This window comes from Dreissena polymorpha, chromosome 2 (genome assembly GCF_020536995.1).
Source record: "Dreissena polymorpha isolate Duluth1 chromosome 2, UMN_Dpol_1.0, whole genome shotgun sequence".
Lineage (NCBI taxonomy): Eukaryota > Metazoa > Mollusca > Bivalvia > Myida > Dreissenidae > Dreissena > Dreissena polymorpha.
The window spans coordinates 18,805,328-18,825,924 of NC_068356.1; the positions used below are offsets into that span (position 1 = coordinate 18,805,328).

Genomic DNA, 20,597 nt, shown 5'->3' on the forward strand with positions numbered 1-20,597 from the left:
AGTCGGCACCTTAATGGGTAAATGTGCACAAAAATCCTTTTTGTTTTCTCAGATAACACGGAATTGAGCACCCGGGCCAGACTGACACTTTCCGGAGCCTGTCCGAGACGGAACTCGAGCCGAGGAATCATAGGTCCAGGTGTGACAAAAGACTTAAAGCTCATGTCTGACGATGACTTTTTTAGTCAGGAAGTCAAGATGTTGTTTTTTTCATGCAAGCAAGCCCTTTTGTTGGGTCAAATGACATTAGAAATGCTGCTTCTACATGGATTTTACCTAAAATATGCCAAATTAAAAAAAACAACGTTTGTTCGAATCCGGTTCAAAACCTGCTTTTATGCACAAACATTGCCATTGATGACTTTTTTCACTTATTAAGTCATATTTCACATCAGCTTTTCCTATTAGAATCGAAAGTGATGCCTTGTATGGAGTCTAAGTGCTGCATGTATGATATAACCAAGTTTAGCTTTTCTACCTTAATTCTTGACACGAAACGCTGTTACGCATGGCGCTTTCAACGGCAACTTTTATGAATAAATCTGTGTGTCATTGTACCGGAACTTTGTGATCTTTCTCAAAACAGATTACACCTGTGGGAAAAGTGCCTTTAATTCAAATTTGAAGGGGTTGGGTTCTCTTAAAGGTCAAATAACCCCAAACCGGAACTCCTGTTTTTAGGGTTACATGCAGTCAGTTTGATACTTAGCACACATTGTTGAGTGCATGCTGCCTAGGATTTGTAAAATACATTGCAAATGGCTAGTTTTGGTATCAACTTGAAGGTATATTTGTAAGCAATAAGAAAATAAGCCATTTTTGTGCTCTACTTTTTGTGTTGATGGTTCCCGGCTTTGAAAGTAGGTCATACTATTTGAGCCCAAAATGGTTGTCTGCACAGCTGTCAAAACCGGTTTGCCTATTCTAAGGTAAATATTTTGAGTTAGCACACATAGAATTTAATGACATGCATTTTTTCAAAAGATTATGCATTTATCGTTCCAATGATGTATGATGATGTAGTGGGTATGCGCTTGATCATGGTAAAAATTGATATCGAACTTCAACTATTTTATATGTAATATAGAAGGAAATTAATTGCGCATGCGTAACCTATAGCTTTCTCCTTTCCAAGTGGAATTAGCTCATCCGGAATTTTAACTGGGAATCGGCCACCTCCATACCGTAATAGAGGCCAGGTTAAACATAGTGCAATGCAACCTAGGCAAAAACCGGTAACCAACCCTCAATATTCTTTCCGGATCGACCAGGTGTATACGTGTCTTTAAGGTTACGCATGCGCAATTAATTTCCTTCTATATTACATATAAAATAGTTGAAGTTCGATATCAATTTTTACCATGATCAAGCGCATACCCACTATATCATCATACATCATTGGAAAGATTAATGCATAATCTTTTGAAAAAAATGCATGTCATTATATTCTATACGCGCAAACTCAAAATATTTACCTTAGAATAGGCAAACCGGTTTTGACAGCTGTGCAGACAACCATTTTGGGCTCAAATAGTATGACCTACTTTCGAAGCCGGGAACCATCAACACAAAAAGTAGAGCACAAAAATGGCTTATTTTCTTATTGCTTACAAATATACCTTCAAGTTGATACCAAAACCAACCATTTGCAATGTATTTTACAAATCCTAGGCAGCATGCACTCAACAATGTGTGCTAAGTATCAAACTGACTGCATGTAACCCTAAAAACAGGAGTTCCGGTTTGGGGTTATGTGACCTTTAAGAGAACCCAACCCCTTCAAATTTAAATTAAAGGCACTTTTCCCACAGGTATAATCTGTTTTGAGAAAGATCACAAAGTTCCGGTACAATGACACACAGATTAATTCATAAAAGTTGCCGTTGAAAGCGCCATGCGTAACAGCGTTTCGCGTCAAGAATTAAGGTAGAAAAGCCAAACTCGGTTACATCATACATGCAGCACTTAGACTCCATACAAGGCATGTCTTTCGATTCTAATAGGCAAAGCTTATCTTACATATGGCTTAATAAGTGAAAAAAATCATCAATGGCAATATTTGTGCATCAAAGCAGGTTTTGAACTGGATTCGAACAAACTTTTTATATTTTTTTTGCACATTTTAGGTAAAATCCATGTAGAAGCAGCAATGCTGATGTCATTTGACCCAACAAAAGGGCTCGCTTGCATGGAAAAACAACACACTTGGCTTCCTGACTAAAAAAAGTCATCGTCAGACATGAGCTTTAAGTCTTTTGTCACACCTGGACCTATGATTCCTCGGCTCGAGTTCCGTCTAGGGCAGGCTCCGGAAAGTGTCAGTCTGGCCCGGGTGCTCAATTCCGTGTAATCTGAGAAAACAAAAAAGGTTTTTTGTGCGCATTTGCCCATTACGGTGCCAACTAATGTAAGTTAGATACAATTAGAGTAAGCTTTCAATAGTCTTTCTCGCTTTATTTGCTGCAAATGGTTAATTCACCACGCCGGCATCACATTGTCGGGCACACCGGCAAAGTTATCGCCACAAAGTTTGGTTTCAGAGCTGCAGTCAATGTAAAACACACAAATTTCCTAATTTTGGTGACAAAAGTGTGCCAGGATATCAAAGAAATCATTTTACAATAGATTTAATTGAAAATAACGGCGTACTAACCTGCAAAGACACCGATCCTCTCGACACGACTGGGCGAGTGTTGAGGGCCGTCTCCGAATCAGTCACACTGTACAGTTTTTGATGGCCTGTCACTTCAGCCGGACTTGTAAACCAATTGGACGACAGTTCAGGCAGAGCTATAGACCCATTTCGACACCGCCTACAAATGCACACTTAGGTTTACGCATAATATTAAGGTCACTTAAATACAGATTCCCTGGTGTTTTTCATGCAGGGTCTATCGCAACAACATTCTTCCAGGAAAGAAAGCATAATATTATTATCATTTTTGTGTTTTCAGCTGAATACTTGATTTTACTTGAACTCAGCGAGATATCCAAACAGGTAAAATAAGGCAAAGTAGTGTTATTCTGAGTAGATCTGCCTGAATGGGTTGAAGGCGAAGGCGGATAGAAGTGTAGGTCCAAAATTGGCGGGCATTTTTAACAGAAAAAGGCTCAAAAAGTAAACAATAATAATAAATACAGATGAAATAAAGACATGCATTAGGTTCATTATTGAGATTGATGCAAATTAATGTCAAAATGGCACTGAAAAACAATACCGGGTGTTTAAGTAGTCTTAGAATATGTCTCCGGAACAGGTTTCGGTGTGATTTTCCAGCATTTACCCCCCTTATGACCCCAAGTGCAACAGCCCAATTGCAAACAGCCCTTATTTGGGTCAAAATGACATCTGGCAGTTATGTTTTGCAATACAGAGAGTTTTTGATGGTCAAATGTCAAAATTCTGGCAGACGACTAACTTGGTCGGATGTGCTTAAAGGTTACGCATGCGCAATTAATTTCCTTCTATATTACATATAAAATAGTTGAAGTTCGATATCAATTTTTACCATGATCAAGCGCATACCCACTATATCATCATACATCATTGGAAAGATTAATGCATAATCTTTTGAAAAAAATGCATGTCATTATATTCTATACGCGCAAACTCAAAATATTTACCTTAGAATAGGCAAACCGGTTTTGACAGCTGTGCAGACAACCATTTTGGGCTCAAATAGTATGACCTACTTTCGAAGCCGGGAACCATCAACACAAAAAGTAGAGCACAAAAATGGCTTATTTTCTTATTGCTTACAAATATACCTTCAAGTTGATACCAAAACCAACCATTTGCAATGTATTTTACAAATCCTAGGCAGCATGCACTCAACAATATGTGCTAAGTATCAAACTGACTGCATGTAACCCTAAAAACAGGAGTTCCGGTTTGGGGTTATGTGACCTTAACGGCTCGAATTGAAAATTGTTTTTCGATTTATTTCACTTGGTTGATTGGGGTTATGAATAGATAAATTGTGTTATTTATCTTTTTACTTCTCATTCGAATTAATTTATGTGGATTTAATGGACTTTTGTTTCATTTGTAAAGGTGCTTGCTTTAATCGAACAATGGTTTATTTCTACCATGCTGGGTGTTTTCAGGCGCGAACGAACACGTGCAAAACGTGCTCTTCTAATACATTGCGAGAACGTTCAAAGCGTGTTCTTCTAATGGGTTGCGAGATCATCCAAATTAAGAAACAGCATCTTTAGGCGTACACTATACTCTTGTAATATCATAATTAAGTAATGCCCGTCACATTTTAAAATACAACAAATGTTGTATTTCGAATGTTGTCGTCTATTTTATTTAACTGATTAATCATATAAATAAAACTTGTTGAAATAACAAACAGCACCGTGGTTGTGTCTATGTTTTGTGGAAATTAGTGTTGTTTTTTTTACAGCAGAATATTCTAAGACAATGTAGTTAATGATTGTATTCAGGTGAGCCGAATCACTTCTTTCGTTGCGCAGTCGATGCTTCCGTGTTTTTTTAACATGAAACATATTTCCAATTTTTTGTAAATCATTATCTAATAAATTACCACACCCCACATTATACCCCCTCTCACCCCCTACCCCCCCCCCTCCCCCCCCCACAAAAATATTTTTTTCCTTTTTTTTTTTTGAAAGATCGTCTTATAAATGACCACACCCCACATTATACCCCCTCTCAAGCCCCCCCCCCCCCCCCCCAAAAAAAAAGTATTTTTTTTCCTTTTTTTTATTTTCGAAAGATCGTCTAATAAATTATTGAATATGAACCATTTCCCCATGATGGCTTACGGTATACTGTCAAGCACTCGAATAGTCGAGCGCGCTGTCCTCTGACAGCTCTTGTTTCATACCGTCCACACGTCGTTAAATGGAATATTTGATTTCCCGGGTGCATGGTGTTGACATAACAATTTTCACCTGATAATATGATATCGAATTGAAATCATTTATTATCAGTACCTCTCACCACGCGGAATTTAAAGAACTTCACAAAATTATGCGTCTTTTTCTCCGAAGTAACTTGCATAACATCGGTCACGTGCTTAGTTGCAATTGACCGGCTATGTTCTGACAGCTTATAAAGACGAGGGACGAAGTCATACAGATAACAATTATGGAGTTTAAAAGGGGAGTTTTTTAACAGGTAACAGATGTCCACCTTGGAGTATGTTTCAAATATCCTTAAGCAAAACTAATAAAGACAAACGTGTTTATGTAAAGTATATTTTAAATACAAAATCTGTTCATTTTTATGTTGTGTTCACAAAAACACATGTCAGGTTGAGAATGGTCTTTAAAAAATTTATTTTAGGTTATTACATTCAGTATTACATTCAGTATATTTCAGTAACGGTATCTATCGCACTAAACGGCATATTTTATATTAAACTAGAAATGGCGCGGCAGAGGCCGACGCGTATCCCCACGCCGCATGTTTGACTCAGGGGCGCCCCAGGGTTGGTAATGGGGCCATGCATAGTTGAGATTGACCGTATTGTCATAAGAGATGTTCAGAATAAATTTGAAGTTATTCGGTGTAGAAATTAAGAAGTTAATGTAAAATAACCTAAAAATTGAGTGAAAACCTATACCCTAATTTCTCCTCCTCATCCTGCTCTCCTAACAAATCTTATACTGAATCAACTTCACTGACGTCCATTATGTACATGTCATCCTAATTGGAATGACTTATGAGATGGCTGAAAATGCTCTCTTATAGCCAATCTTCTTGCTTCTGTTTTGGAAAAGTTATGTTTTGAGGTTAAATGGTTGACTAAATAGTAGCGTCTCAGAAATTTTCTATCGCAATTTTGTACACAACAATGAAAATGATGAATTTCATGTCTGTCTTTGATGTGCCTATTCAAAGTCCATCTTGCTTTAAATTGTTTCACACATTTTTCCCACTTGAACATTTTGACAGATTTTCAGGAATGAGTCATTGAACGAATTGAAAGTTTCAGCCCTTTTATAGATTCTTGAGGCTCTATACCATGAGTTTCTCATGCTTTTATGCTTGACTGCATTCTATCTTTTCTCTCTTATACAGGTGTCCCTTTGCGCCAATATTTTATAATCCCGTGCATAAACATTAGATGAATGAGCTAAACCATTTGACAGATGAGTTAACACAAACAATTGACTACTATATACATCTCTGCGCCACTACTGTGTAACTCTATATGTGTTTTCAGGTATGAGCCTTTTTCAAATCGCAGTTGCAGATTTCGAAACCTGAATGCTGACCTCAAGTTCAAGGTCAAGGTCACAGGGGTCAAACATTTTATGCGCATGGAAAGGTATTGTCCAGATATACATGCATACCAAATATGAAAGCAATATTTGAAGGGACACAGAAGTTATGAGCCTTTTTCGAATCGCGGTCGCAGATTTCAAAATCTGAAAACTGGCCTGAGTTCAAGGTCAAGGTCACAGGGGTAAAACAATTTATGCGCATGGAAATGTCTTGTCTAGATACACATGAATACCAAATATGAAAGCAATATCTGAAGGGACACAGTAGTTATGAGCCTTTTTTGAATCGCGGTCGCAGATTTCTAAACCTGAAAACTGACCCTAAGTTCAAGGTCAATGTCAGAGGGGTAAAAAATTGTGTGCGCATGGAAAGGTGTTGTCTAGATACACATGCATACCAAATATGAAAGCAATATCGGAAGGGACACAGTAGGTATGAGACTTTTTCGAATCGCGGTCGCAGATTTCTAAACCTGAAAACTTACCTTAAGTTCAAGGTCAATGTCAGAGGGGTAAAAAATTGTGTGCGCATGGAAAGGTGTTGTCTAGATACACATGCATACCAAATATGAAAGCAATATCGGAAGGGACACAGTAGGTATGAGACTTTTTCGAATCGCGGTCGCAGATTTCGAAACCTGAAAGCTGACCGAAAGTTCAATGTCAAGGTCACAGGGGTAAAAAATTGTATGCGCATGGAAAGGTGTTGTCCAGATACACATGCATACCAAATATGAAAGCAATATCTGAAGGGACACGGTAGTTATGAGCCTTTTTCGAAGCGCAGTCGCAGGAAAATCTCTGACCCGGCCCCACCCCAACCCCCATAACTTTTGACTCAGGGGTCAGATCAAAATTCCAAATAGTGCACCGTCGCACACATGCTCATAGCTACCATATTTGTAAGTTTCTAGTGCTAATAGTGTAGGAGATAATAGTGGCCAGGACGGACGGACAGACAGGCGGACAAATGGATATAACCACAATATCCCCACGCTTTTCAAAAAGCGTGAGGATAAAAATGAGGATATTAGCAAGGGCTGTATGAGCATATAAAGTATGCTAGTTACAAAAAGGCAGGTGTATAATAATTGTAATCTGGAACGTAATAAGGTAATATTACTAGAAATGAATTCAATATGTTATGGATAATATGTTGAAAAACAGATTACGTGTTACGTTTGAGGTTTCATTTTGACGGTATGCTTTGAAAATTGTGCTTTTAACAAAAGTAAAATAGCATATGCTGAAAAATTGTTGCTATATGACAGTCGCGTACATTATATTTGTAGTAAAAGCCCATGTCTACCGAGAATTAGTCAATGTATGATATGAAAACATGAGTTCTTATGAAAAAAACGACCTTTATTTCAGTGGAAATTGCATATGTAATGTATACAAGTAATTATGTTGATGTTTGAACAATTCGTGGTACGAGTGAAATGTATACTTAAGTTGAGCTTGAAAGTATGCAATCGCCAAATCTTTGTATTCAACATAATGCAAGCTGGGTTTTGTATATAGTTTGGTATAGTTTATATCAGAATCTGTTTCTGCAAAGTTTGTTTAAGTGTTTGTTGCATGAGATTAAACAAAGCACTGAATATAACCACACTTTAGCAAAACGATATGTCCGAGTCTTTTTGCTACTTTTTAAAACAAACTTATGGTAATACTCATTTAAAATAATTAGTATTTCTTTTATCAACCTAAAAAATTAGATAAACTGATAAATTTTAATGATGACGGTTACTACTCACTTTGTGAATTGAAATTTTTAAATGCACTAATAAACACGTTATTCATCATTTTTTGTTTAAGCGCCCCTACTGTCTGCCTTACTGGATGTCACTTTCGGGCAAGATACAACATCGTCTATAGCACCATCGATAACGCCTGTGGCAGCTTCATCAGCGACACCAGGTGCATCATCATCAGCCTCGTACTCAGCATCAGCCTCGTCTTCAACGAACAAAACACATTCACCGGTCGAGCTTAGATATACATATGTTATATTGGCTATATTTTTTAACCATTGTTTATGACAATATGCAATTAAGACAGTTCCGATTTTATTTCTTTTTATTTATGTAGCATCTACGCCGATAGCACCATCACCAACAACGGTAAGTTTCACGATTTGTATTACTTACCTTGTGTTTTCGAAATATTTTGTTGGCGAAATGCTTCATATGTATTTACCTGCGAGATTTACATATGTTGATCTTCATATAAGTTATATTGATATATGAAGCAGTGGTATGTGGGATGTAAATGTACGCGGAAGATATAAACATATCGATATATATTGGTAAAATAATACATTTTACTGTCGTCTAGTTATTGACCAAAAATATAAGGCTTTTTTTTCAGATACCTCAATTATCTGCGATTCGAACTTATAGTTTGCATAGACTCGCTTTAAAAAAATATTTCCAGACGTTCAAGTCGTACGATTGCTACAATGGCAATTGTAATGGCAACGGCACATGTGTACCCCCTTCTACATGCCAAGTAACCAATAGCAGTTTTGGATGTTAAGTACGTATCGGAATTTCACCGAGATAAAATAAAATATTTATACACATTGCTTAATAACAATTTCTTGAAAAAATATAACAGTTATAAGTATAATTTATTGTTGTTGTTTCTTAGCTAGTGTAATAATAGCACTTACAAATGAACTAATCGTAATTTTAATGTACTGTAAAATCTTTCGTTATAATCAAAACCAAATACACTACGTTTGAAATATTGTCAGACGATTACAATATATTTAAAAATGTATATTAAAACATATATAAAACGTTATATATACAAACATGTGTATATTTGTTTAACAAACATTAATGACATTTATAGGTAATACTAGTATTTGTGTCCATAAAAAGTATTCCTTAGAGAATCTTCCACAGTTGTGTTACTCTTTGCAGCGCAAGGTATTTAATGAAACTGAATTCGAATACGGATGCAGGGAATGCAAAATTGCGGAAAACAAGGACGATGACTGGTGTTGTTTTGACAAAAAGGACTGTAAACCTGACAAAACGTCTGGGGGAGATGCTACTATGCTGACCTCGTTCATGGCAACCATTGTTACTTTGGCAACATGCATGGCGACATGTATCAGATGGAATTATATCTAGTTTGTATAAGAAATGATATACATGAAAACATTGTGTGGCGTATTATACAAATGTGCATTAGTAGTTCGATATAGAATGCCTTTGTATTAAGAAAAAAGAAAACCGTTTATGTTGCATTTTATCACATTTTTACCTTAGCAAATTTCGCAAAATTTTAATAATGCATACCATTATTAAGTGATCAAATAATAATGGCAATAATGCAAACAGAACAAAACCATGTTTAAAAGATGATTGTTTTGATTTTGTCCTCAATGCAAATAGGACATGTCGAAAACGATCTACTATGTGAGCTACAGCCCGCTGTGAGCTATTGGAACTTAAGCACAACTTAATCCCATGAAACGCTCTTGAAAGTGGGTGGATTAATAAGCCTTAGAGATTCGACACGTACGATCTTTAATAATTAGATTAAAGGTTACGAAATGCAATATTAAAAGTGAGTTTTAACGCAGTGTTATGTATCGTAGTACACATGTGTGCAGATAGTTCTTAGTGTCGTGAAAGCAACCGTGGGGCGCCGCTGATGATGCCCATGGGACTGACTAGGTTACATACTGGTGCACTTGACGATGCTAAACACGAGGCCGTCCAAACCTTTTGTAGATAATGTCAAAATAAAGTTCAGTGAAACTGTTGTGCATTCTTCTTTTAGATAAATTGTTATCATGAATATGAATACGTGTCCAAATACTTATGCTGATTGTATACGCTTTACATAAAAGAAATCCTTGATAAGTGCACTTAATGAATTTTATGCTCTCCAAATGGGTCTCTCGTGATTGCACATAACACTAAAAAAAAATGCTCGAATTGTTTGGAGCACACTGAAGTTTTTTTTAATGAATCTTTAAGAACAGTAAATAATAAAAGAACACTTGAATATGGCCTTTCAAGTATTTTTGTTAATGAAAACGGAAAAATAGAGATCGATGATCAATTATCTTTGAAAGTCAGATTGCAAAGCAGGATGCTGGTGATAAGGTGTCTTTGGTAACAATCACTTTATCATGATGTATCATATAATCGAATCAAAAAGCGATTTGTCGCCGTCTATGTATAGCAGGGAAACTGAAACAAATGAAACGATTTTTGATAGCTATGTGTTGAAGTATTAACCGACGGGACGTTTGTTAGGAGATGTGTAAAACATAAACATGTCACACAGATCCGGTAAAGTCAAAAACAAATGCTCGTTGGCGTATTAATTTAACAACTGAAATCACTTTTCATAAACAAAAAGCGAATGTGTTACATACAATAGTATGCATATATGAAGACGCATTTCAATGTGTTAATCGTTATTTGTTTATGTAATCGAATTACGTTGCAAATAAGTCATGGCTCATAACGAACAGAATATTTTGGATACCGTGTCGGTATGTCGACATCCTAATACAGTGGTGAATTTCTTGTTATATGAAACCTTGTAGCCCTTATAAGCATGAAAAGATATTGTGATGCTTGTTAAACCATTACATTGAGCTCGTACTTGACCAGGCATTTTTTTTAATACACAAGGTAACAATCTTAAGTAAATTGAGTTTAAAGTTAACATTAAACCTTTTTGTGATACGAACAACTTGTTCATGTGTTAAGTTATCATGGAGTAACGCCCTGCTGGACGTCGGGTGGTGTTTTTTGACGTGTGACGATGTATGGTAACAAACATTTAACGAGGTACAAAATGCTCGTTTTTATTTGTTTGTGTGACAATATATTCCATGTGATTTTTCCCGCGACAATATCCGAACATTTAGCGAACACGAGATTGGCTTCGGGCATCTCGTTATATCTATTTTACCAGATCACAACTTTCGTTGGAATTTTGGCTATTGCTATAAAGAACACTGATTATTTTGTGTCAACTTTATTTTTCGAAATATTTTACGAAGTAAACGTTGATTTTGAGTGTTTATGGTGCGTTTATTATAATTTTCCCCCTAAGAAAACATCGGGGAATTCATATATGGTATGGGAAATGACGATAGTTGTCGAGGAAATATGTTTTAATGGAATAAGCAATGACAAGATTGATGATATCTCTGTAATGTTCCAAGATAAATATGCACGAATTCTTCATATTAATGTAAATGAAAGGCAGTTGAATTTTACAAAACCAGACGAATTCGTAATCACATCTGTCACGTTTTTGGAACGGAGTGTATTGCCAACTTATAGAAATTAAAGAATCATAAGTTAAAACCAGTTAACAGTGTTAGTTGATCCAAAAATTACCCGATCACACTCAAAGAACAGTTATTTGATTGTTATGAGTATAAAAATGGGAAAAAAATGTCGACGTAGTCATGACTGTGGAAACAGTTAAACTAGCGTGAGTTGGTTGGTACTTCTTTAATCAATGATGTAAGGCTGCATAAGAATTAATGCATAGATGTTGTTTTGATAAATAGTAGATTGCTTAAAACATTGAAATTTAGGGATTCCATTCTCTTCAGCACATTTCAATACATTAAATATTAAATTCAAAAAACGACTGGCTGAAGGGCAACATCATTTTTTTTAATTTTTTTTTTTTGGGGGGGGGGGGGGGGTGACCAGCTTACTGAGTCGTATCAATGATTTACGTTTTTCAAAGTAATATTTCAATTGTAATGTAGAACTTTGATTTCATATCTCGTTCGTTTACCGATCGGCAACAGACTTTATTAAGCGTATTGTAAACATTGGCCAGTAAAAACAAATATGGGAACGACATTTCATATTACACAAACACGTCGAGACCAATCTATTACTTTCCTTTTGCATAAATAAAATATTGGCTTCCCTGGTATTCGAACCGGGGATGTTTGAGAGCAAAATCTTACATTCCACACCTAGGATGTTGGGGAGTAATGCAGTATAAGTGATGTAATTATTGTTGCAAATTATACACGAAAAGCAATACAAACGATTTATTATTTTACTGATGATTATTGCTGAATGAGCCGATTGCAGTTACGTTTTTCTTATGAACGGCGTTTTTCGCTTGTTTTAATAGAATATTTATAGTCTTTTCGTAATATATGACAATTATTTTTAAACATATAATATTGCCGCATTGGTAACAAATCATTATAACGCTTAAGTCATTTTAACAAATAAAAAGATTGCTCTTATAAAATGTAATAAATCATTGTGTCAATAGACTGTCACGATCATGTTCTTGAAAGTTTAAAACATTCTACAACATCCGTGTATATGCGTCAACGAAAAGGATTGCTTTCTATATTACAAGTAATCCATATAATGCGATACAGATTTCCAAAAGCAATATCGTCAAATCATAAATCAATACATGACGAAACTAATCTTAAAAACCATCAATTGACATTTGGGACCCTCACAGTGATGAAATCGATCCTTAGAGACCACCGTTATCTACTTATATCGCAATCTTATCAGAAGTGCAACTCAAATTAAATTCTCTTCTGTTTTAAAGATAAAGACTCTATTTATCGCCGTGATTGTGCAAGCTTGTACAACCATTTCATGATTATAAAACGATGACGACAGTGCGACAATACGATGGCGACAATGCGATAGTACGATGGCGAGAATGTGATAACGCGATAGTACGACGACGACAATGCGACAGTTCGATGACGACAGTGCGACAATGCGATGTCGACAGTGCGATTGTATTATCGCCCTCTGGATTTTAATGACTTATCACGATGGCTCTAACGGTATTCCGTATGCACGGCATGCTTCTTCGTGTTGTTCGACGAACATGAAGTTGATAACAAAACTGATTCGCACTCCAGCGGTTAGATGTCTATTATAAACCCTAGCTTACCACTAATATTATGTTTGCTGGTTATATTAAGTATTTCCAGTAATTTTAAGAATATCAAAAATACAATTGTGCACAAACAGCGTCGGTGAATGCACCGTGATTGTGTTTGTATTTTATCAATACAAATGAACACTAAACAGCAAAGCCTACAATCGATCTCAAATTTGAAAAAAAATATTTTCAAAATGAATCACAATCACTGTGTCTTTCACTGTAATTAAATAGCTTCATAAAATGAACAATGTCTTAAATCATAGATATCGGAAAACAAAAAAGTCAGTTTGAAAGTTCTTTTGAACAAAATTACAAATTATAATCATCACAGCAGTCAGTCCTGTTTTTCTATAAACAAAATATCAAAATAGGATTTACACCACTTGTCTTTTGTGTTTCCGTAATATACGGGACTAACGTTCTCATAAGCCGGTGCTACCATATGCTATATCAGTGTTGCTAGATTGTAACCACAATGCTTAATATTTTGTTAAAGGGGCCTTTTCACAGATTTTGGCATATTTTGAAGTTTGTCATTAAATGCTTTATATTGATAAATGTAAACATTGGATCTTAAAAGCTCCATAAAAAATCGAGAATAAATTAAAACAAGGAAAAAAAAGTAGCCGGTATCAGGGCTCGAACCAGTGACCCCCGGAGTCCTGGTGTTAGTCTGAAGTAAAAACGCATTAGCCCTCTCGGCTATTCCGCCGTGCATACACGGCGTAGGTATTTTATACTTTATATAAGCAATCTTCGTAGTTTCGTAAATTTAAACGACAAAAACAGAACTCTCCAAATTATTCAATCGTTTCGCGTTGCAACGCTTTATAATTTTTAGGTTTTCAAATCGTCAAAAGATACATATAATGGCTATATTGGACTATGGTAAATGTTCAGTAATACGGTTTCCTCACAAATATCATAACTAAAACGAAAATTTGCGAATCTGAAACAACTTTTTTCAATTTTGTCAATTTACCAAACCGTGAAAAGATCCCTTTAATATCACTTTTCATACAAAAATGATGTAACTTGGAATTATCTAAACAATGCATTGCTCATGTGTATTATTATACCGATACTCGTTGTATTCTCTAAAATGCCGAACATTTTCGTGTATGATTTGTGTGAGTTTGTATATTTCCATACCATATAGGAACAAGGCAAGCTGAAACATATCATTTCACATGCTCCATACTGCAAATATTCAAATGACACAATACTCTATTTGACGTATCAGTTCGGTATTGGAACATGTCGCAACACATACACACTACGGTATTTCTTTATTACGCGATAAAGAAAGCATTGTTCGTTCGTTATCACAGGTGTGCATGCCACATGAAAACGTACATGAAAGCACTACAGCCATATGTTTCTTAACGAACTGCTTCATAGCTGTGATAACGAACGAACAATGCTATCGTCGTACTATCGCGTTATCACATTCTCGCCATCGTACTATCGCATTGTCGCCATCGTATTGTCGCACTGTCGTCATCGTATTGTCGCACTGTCACCATCGCACTATCGCGTTCTCGCATTGTCGCCATCGTACTATCGCACTGTTGCCATCTTGGTGTCGCACTGTCGTCACCGTAGCCATTAAATGACCTATTTTAAATTTATGTATTTAAGCTCGATTGCAACGAAAGCATACGGCTTATAGGAATACTATCGAGTCCGTTTCCAGGGAAGAACAAGATCGTTAAGATTGCTCCCACACTGGTGATCGAATCCATGACATAGGACCTTGTGCATGTGCTCGTTGTTTCGCTCTAGGTTGTGTGAAAATGAAGCCATGTTTGACAAAATTATGCTCCGAATAAAGTTTTATTCGCTAGTCACCACTTTGTTGTTGTTATTGACGGCGCCATGACACAAGGGTCTTTCTTATATATCAGCAAACATGTGTATTATAACTTAAAGAATAAAAAGGTTTAACATTTCGTTGCGCTTATTCGGCAATAAACAAATTCGAATGTTTGCTAAAACGCTCATAGCTCCACACAAACTCCCTCAGTTCTTGGATTATTGTTCGTCTACTGTGTGGCCAATAATCATTTGTTCCTGAAACTAATAGCAAATGTGATGTCAAGCATGCATGCCTGTTTCATTCTACATTAAAAACTTGGAGAACATAAACCCTTGTAAGTTGTTATCATAAATTCATGTGTTCATCAAATCTATGATTTCGGTTACTTGGTTAATTATGCGAAGAAAGATTAAAGGAAAACATTCAGAAGAAATGTTAGTGTTTTAGTGACAATAGACAATAAAACTATGAAATACAATTAAATATTATTGGTTTGCAATTGCTTAAACTACTTACGCAATAAACTTGAAATTTGTTCAAAACCACGCAGAGATACATGTAATTTAAACTAACACGTGTGAGCCTCGACTAAGTCATAAATTTCATCGTTTAAAGGCTGCATGAGTGTGTCGTTTCTGATATTTTGTGTGAAACAATTTAAATTTAATGACACTTCCTCACAATAATTCACACTTGCAGTTTATTGATTCATTTTTTTAGTTGAAAGTCGTCGTCATAACAATATTGAGGACAGTGTATGACGATTGAGATTGTTACATACTCAAGGTACCTTATTGTGAGCGGAAACATACAAAGTACTCTCAATGAATATGTCGCAAAAAACATTGAAACATTATAGAAAGGTTCTGCTTTAAAATGTTATAAATCAAAGTAATCCTTGAAAAGTTAACTAAATATAATAAATAAACACAATATATCATATGATCTCCGAAGGGGTCTCTTTTGCATGCACGTAACACCAAAATACAATTCATTTTATTGTCGGGGCACTTTTCAAATACATCTTTAGGCACTATAAATTATAATAAAACTCTTGAGATGCACTTTTTCGTTTTTGTTGTTGACTATATTTGATTCAAAATAAATAGCTATTGAGCATCATCAAGTATCCGTGAAAGGCATGTGTAAATATTGAGTAAGGATTGTTTCGTGTTTGTTGCATGGTCGATCCATTGTAACTATAACAAACCTTCAACACGTGACTTCCTTATCACATAATTATACCAAATAGAAAAAAAGATAAAACATTTTATTTGCAAACAGGGCGAACTGAACGGATGACATGAAATTCGAAAGCGCTGTTTTACCAGGTAAAACTTATTATTTAAATGTATAAGATAAGATAAGATAATCTTTTATTATAGTGACATGTGTTTACGTACAAGGTGTTGACAGACATATATACAATGCATAAAAGAACACCCGGCCTAATAGGCCTATAAGTCACCTTAACGGCAGTGTAACATATAACGTGATCATATGTATATGTACCGTACACTATTTTTGTCTGTGTGTAATTTTCTAGCACGCAAATAAATATATCCAATTATCCAATTACAATATACAAAGTAAGATTTTAGATATATTATTCGTTTTATTGTATGTGTATGAAATAAACTAAAACTGTTAAAAACGACAGAAAAAGTATTTATGTCATTACAACTCTTATTGTTTGTATTTTGGTATGACATTTACGTCGCATAATATTGCGAAAACAAAACGTTTTACGCATTTATTAAAGATTCTTTTAAATAGTTACTAAATCTCGAAACAAATGATTATTATGTAAAAAAAGTAAATGTTTCTTAAAAATTAAATTAAATTACAAGAATCTCCCATAACGCGCAAACAATGTTGATAAAAAATATCGTAGACTAGAAATAATTTTGAGAAACGGTACTTTTCAATCAACACGACAGTGTAGGTATCTGGATACCGTGCTCCTTAGTAAACAATACGGTAAATAAAATATTAAATAAAATTAAGTCATAATTTAAATCTATGAAACAAACATGAACTACGAACATGCCCTTCTTTCAAATAACTGAGACAGCACACATTTATTTTCAAATTGCTTCATTGCAGTGGTGTTGAGCTTGCTGTTGATGTTCAGATTTGTTTGGGCATCAACAACGTTGTCTACAACAGATACGACTTCAACAACACCGATTGTAACAACAACAGCAGCCACAATGAGTACTTCAGAAGGAATATCAACCACCGTGGCAACAACGACCACCCAAACAACCACCAAAGCATCAACATCAGTAACAGATACATCACTAAAAACACCAGAAACAACAACAACGGCATCGACAACGGTCGGAACGCAAGTTACAGCTACAATGTCGACAATAGTATCTTCTAGTAATGGTAACGCATCCAATTAATTATTTTGAAATAATGTGGATGTCACGTTTCAACTTGCACAGATTATATTTGCGTAAAACGTAAATGATTTTAATATTATTGTACGACTGTCGGCGCAAGTCAACGTGCTTTATTAACATATAAAATTTTGCTGGTTTTCATTGAATTTGACAATATTACAAACCGGCAAAATGAAATGTCGTGAAAGCTTGTTATATCCTTTATGATAACGTGAAATAAGCCGTAAAAATATTGCATATCCATGAATAATATTTCTCATCATGAGCGATTTGATAAAGTTTAGATTTCTTTCCCTGTAAAGTAAACGTTTAAGAATTATTTAAATTTCGAAACATTAATATACACATTTTGCCATCTAGCTTGTAAGATTTTTTTCGGAAATATAATTTGCTAATTTGTTTTAAAATTAGTTCACGGGTACCGCATGCTTACTGGTTGATAAAATGAAATGTTTTGATCCATTTCTATGTATATCATATATATGCTGAATCTTTTTGTGATTTGCTTAACTATCAAAATGCATGATAAAGAGATTAATGCGACTTTGTTATAAATTATAGCTACTGCGGCTCTTACAACTGGTTCTGATCTTGGAACGACTACTACAATGAAGGTAACAACTTAACAACTGATACTTACACTAAATATACGTTAGAAATGGATTGTACATAAACATTGAATCTGGCGTATTGCACGTTTTTATAATTGTTCCTAATGCGTCAACGTAAAAATGATATTCCTTAGTTTTTTCCTGTATTTTGGTCATGAACATAATCTGTATGCACTTTCTAAGGCAATAAATAGTAGTAATTAAGTTAAGTTTTTTAAATGTATATAATATAATAATATATTCAATATTCTTTTTTAAATGCTTTGATTCCTAATATCTGGTGCATACCTCAATACATATCAACATATACAGTTGTGTATTCATGGAACAAATATCTTAAGCATATTTATAATTAAGTAATTAAGTCTCTAAAACCAGTGTAATGTGTTGACGCAAACGTTTTACTGTTAACACTATTGATCCTGTAAGTTGTAATTTAATCGTTGAAATTTGAAATTACAATTAAATTCTAACAGATAAGTTAATATATTTTCCCTTTCCTGCCACCCACTAGAACGAGGTGATTTTGTACGGCTTACTGAACAAACATATATGTTGGTGGAAATTAAAGACCTATAATAGTTTGAAAATTAAATAAGGCATTTAATTCAAGTGTCACACCAATATCAAAAATAAAGTGTGTTATATATTCAAGTCAATACATATCGACAATAATGTTTATCCAAAATATAAATAATATATTATATGTCCATAGTAAGTCATGTTCAGACTGTCCATGCGCCATTCGATAATTGTATTTCATTGCAGATTTTTCAGCCGTACAATTGCTACAATGGCACCTGCAATGGCAATGTCACGTGCATTAATGGAACAAGTACCTGTACTATAACAGATTCGACAGGAGGATGCTATGTAATTCTTATCGTGTTACATGCAACAAGAAAAAAGAGCTTATAAATATGTATACATGTAATCCTAAGCAACGTATTGCTTAAAGACAAAACAGAAGACGCTTGTCTTGGCTATAGGACATTTATATGCGCTTATTTAAGATAAAACCTTTTACAGTAAAAGATACATTAATTGATAGGACTAGATTGATTGTTTTACGTTTTATAATTACCCATAAATGAAAGTTGTTGTTTTTCTAAGTCATCAGTTTTGTTCCGCTTTTTATAAATGAGTGCATGGTTTCTTGTTTAAACATGTGACGTGTTAACGAGGTCCATTTTAAATATTGTATTAAAATGCATCTGTATGGTAAAGTTCTTTCTTTTTGACGTTAAATACAATAACCAACATTTATGTGCACAGGTCACTCGATTCAACGATACGAACTTCGAGTTTGGATGCCGCTCCTGCAATATTGCCAATAATACAGGAGCGGACTGGTGTTGCCTAGCAAACAAGGATTGCGTCTTCGGTGACATGCCTGTGGCCGGAACGACAGTCGCCCCGACAACTGTAGCGGGCAACAACAATGGAGGCGTTGCTATGTTTTCGACACGTGTAACAAAAATTGCTACCGTGACGATCATTACCATTTTGTTAATTTAATTTCATGGTATAGTAAGTACATGTATATTGTAAAATATTTAATCAGACATTACTACATTTAATAATTGCAAAACATAAACAGTTTATTACTTCTTTGACGATCATGCTATGTATGAGTGTTTATGCCCGCAAACCAATTTGGCCGTGCTCTGTGAAAATGGTGTTTAATGCATGTGCGTTAAGTGTTGGCCCAGATTGGCATGTGCAGTCAGCACAGGCTAATCAGGGACGACAGTTTCCGCCTAAACTAAATTTTTGCTAAAAAGAGACTTTCTTAACACGAAAAATATCATAAATGCGGAAAGTGTCGTCCCTGATTAGCCTGTGCGGACTGCACAGGCTAATCTGGGACAACATTAACGCACATGCATAAAACTCCCCTTTCAGAGAGCACGGCCCAATTAAAAAAGCCCTTTATGTCATCATACCTTACTTGTGCCTGCTGAAGGCAGTGCTATGAAGTCCTAGTGACTGAACAATATGCCTCACAATCGTGGGCTATTAATCTTTCAGACGAATTGATACTCCGTCCAATGTTGTATCGTTTGTTTTAATAAAAAGCGAAAGACAATTAAAAGTCATGTACATGTTTGTTTTCTATCAAACCACCTATACATTGCTCTATTGCTATGAGATTTTGACATTCAGTGCGTGTATGAGAACGCATTGTATCCAAACAAAAAATGCATACATTGCATTAAAGATCTGCGCAAGTCATAATAGAGAATGCGTTTATAAATGGTGTAAATTTAAAAGTTCAAGAAATGTTCATGATGACTTATTCATACATTTACTTTTCGGTAAAAAAAAACTTAAACACTTTGACATAAACAATGATGTTCGTAAACAAATCAAATCGAAGAAACAATTGGTCCAGAGGAAAAATCTTTTTGTGATTTGAACAAGTATAGAATGCGGATAAAAATATCGACAAAACACGTGACACACTCTTTGCATTTTGTTAGCATTTTCAAACTTTTCATTTATTATACGACAAATATTATGAAACAAGGGCTGTTTGTAAAACATGCATGCCCC

General features: G+C 35.1%; 1 protein-coding gene and 2 long non-coding RNA genes across 3 annotated transcripts; 2 read left to right on the plus strand and 1 right to left on the minus strand.

Annotated features, from left to right (window-relative positions):
* Positions 1-2,096: 2,096 nt before the first annotated feature.
* On the minus strand, positions 2,097-2,899 carry LOC127866117 (uncharacterized). Its single transcript, XR_008042856.1, has 2 exons — positions 2,654-2,899; positions 2,097-2,351 (listed from the first exon to the last, which is right to left on the minus strand). It is a non-coding gene; the product is annotated as an uncharacterized LOC127866117 (long non-coding RNA).
* A 1,019-nt stretch (positions 2,900-3,918) lies between these two features.
* Positions 3,919-9,935, plus strand: LOC127866116 (uncharacterized). The gene is made up of 4 exons (XR_008042855.1): positions 3,919-4,054; positions 8,083-8,387; positions 8,701-8,802; positions 9,195-9,935. It is a non-coding gene; the product is annotated as an uncharacterized LOC127866116 (long non-coding RNA).
* A 6,258-nt stretch (positions 9,936-16,193) lies between these two features.
* Positions 16,194-20,140, plus strand: LOC127866105 (integumentary mucin C.1-like). Its single transcript, XM_052406512.1, has 5 exons — positions 16,194-16,350; positions 17,126-17,413; positions 17,992-18,044; positions 18,810-18,914; positions 19,317-20,140. The coding sequence occupies exons 1-5, from the start codon at positions 16,323-16,325 to the stop codon at positions 19,557-19,559; spliced, it is 717 nt and encodes a 238-aa protein (XP_052262472.1). The 5' UTR covers positions 16,194-16,322; the 3' UTR covers positions 19,560-20,140.
* The last annotated feature ends 457 nt before the right edge of the window (positions 20,141-20,597 follow it).

Coding starts and splice junctions, on each gene's coding strand:
- LOC127866105 (XM_052406512.1), top strand. CDS start 16,323: ATGAAATTCGAAAGCGCTGTTTTACCAG. Junction 16,351..17,125: donor CGAAAGCGCTGTTTTACCAG/GTAAAACTTATT, acceptor GCTTCATTGCAG/TGGTGTTGAGCTTGCTGTTG. Junction 17,414..17,991: donor AATAGTATCTTCTAGTAATG/GTAACGCATCCA, acceptor TATAAATTATAG/CTACTGCGGCTCTTACAACT.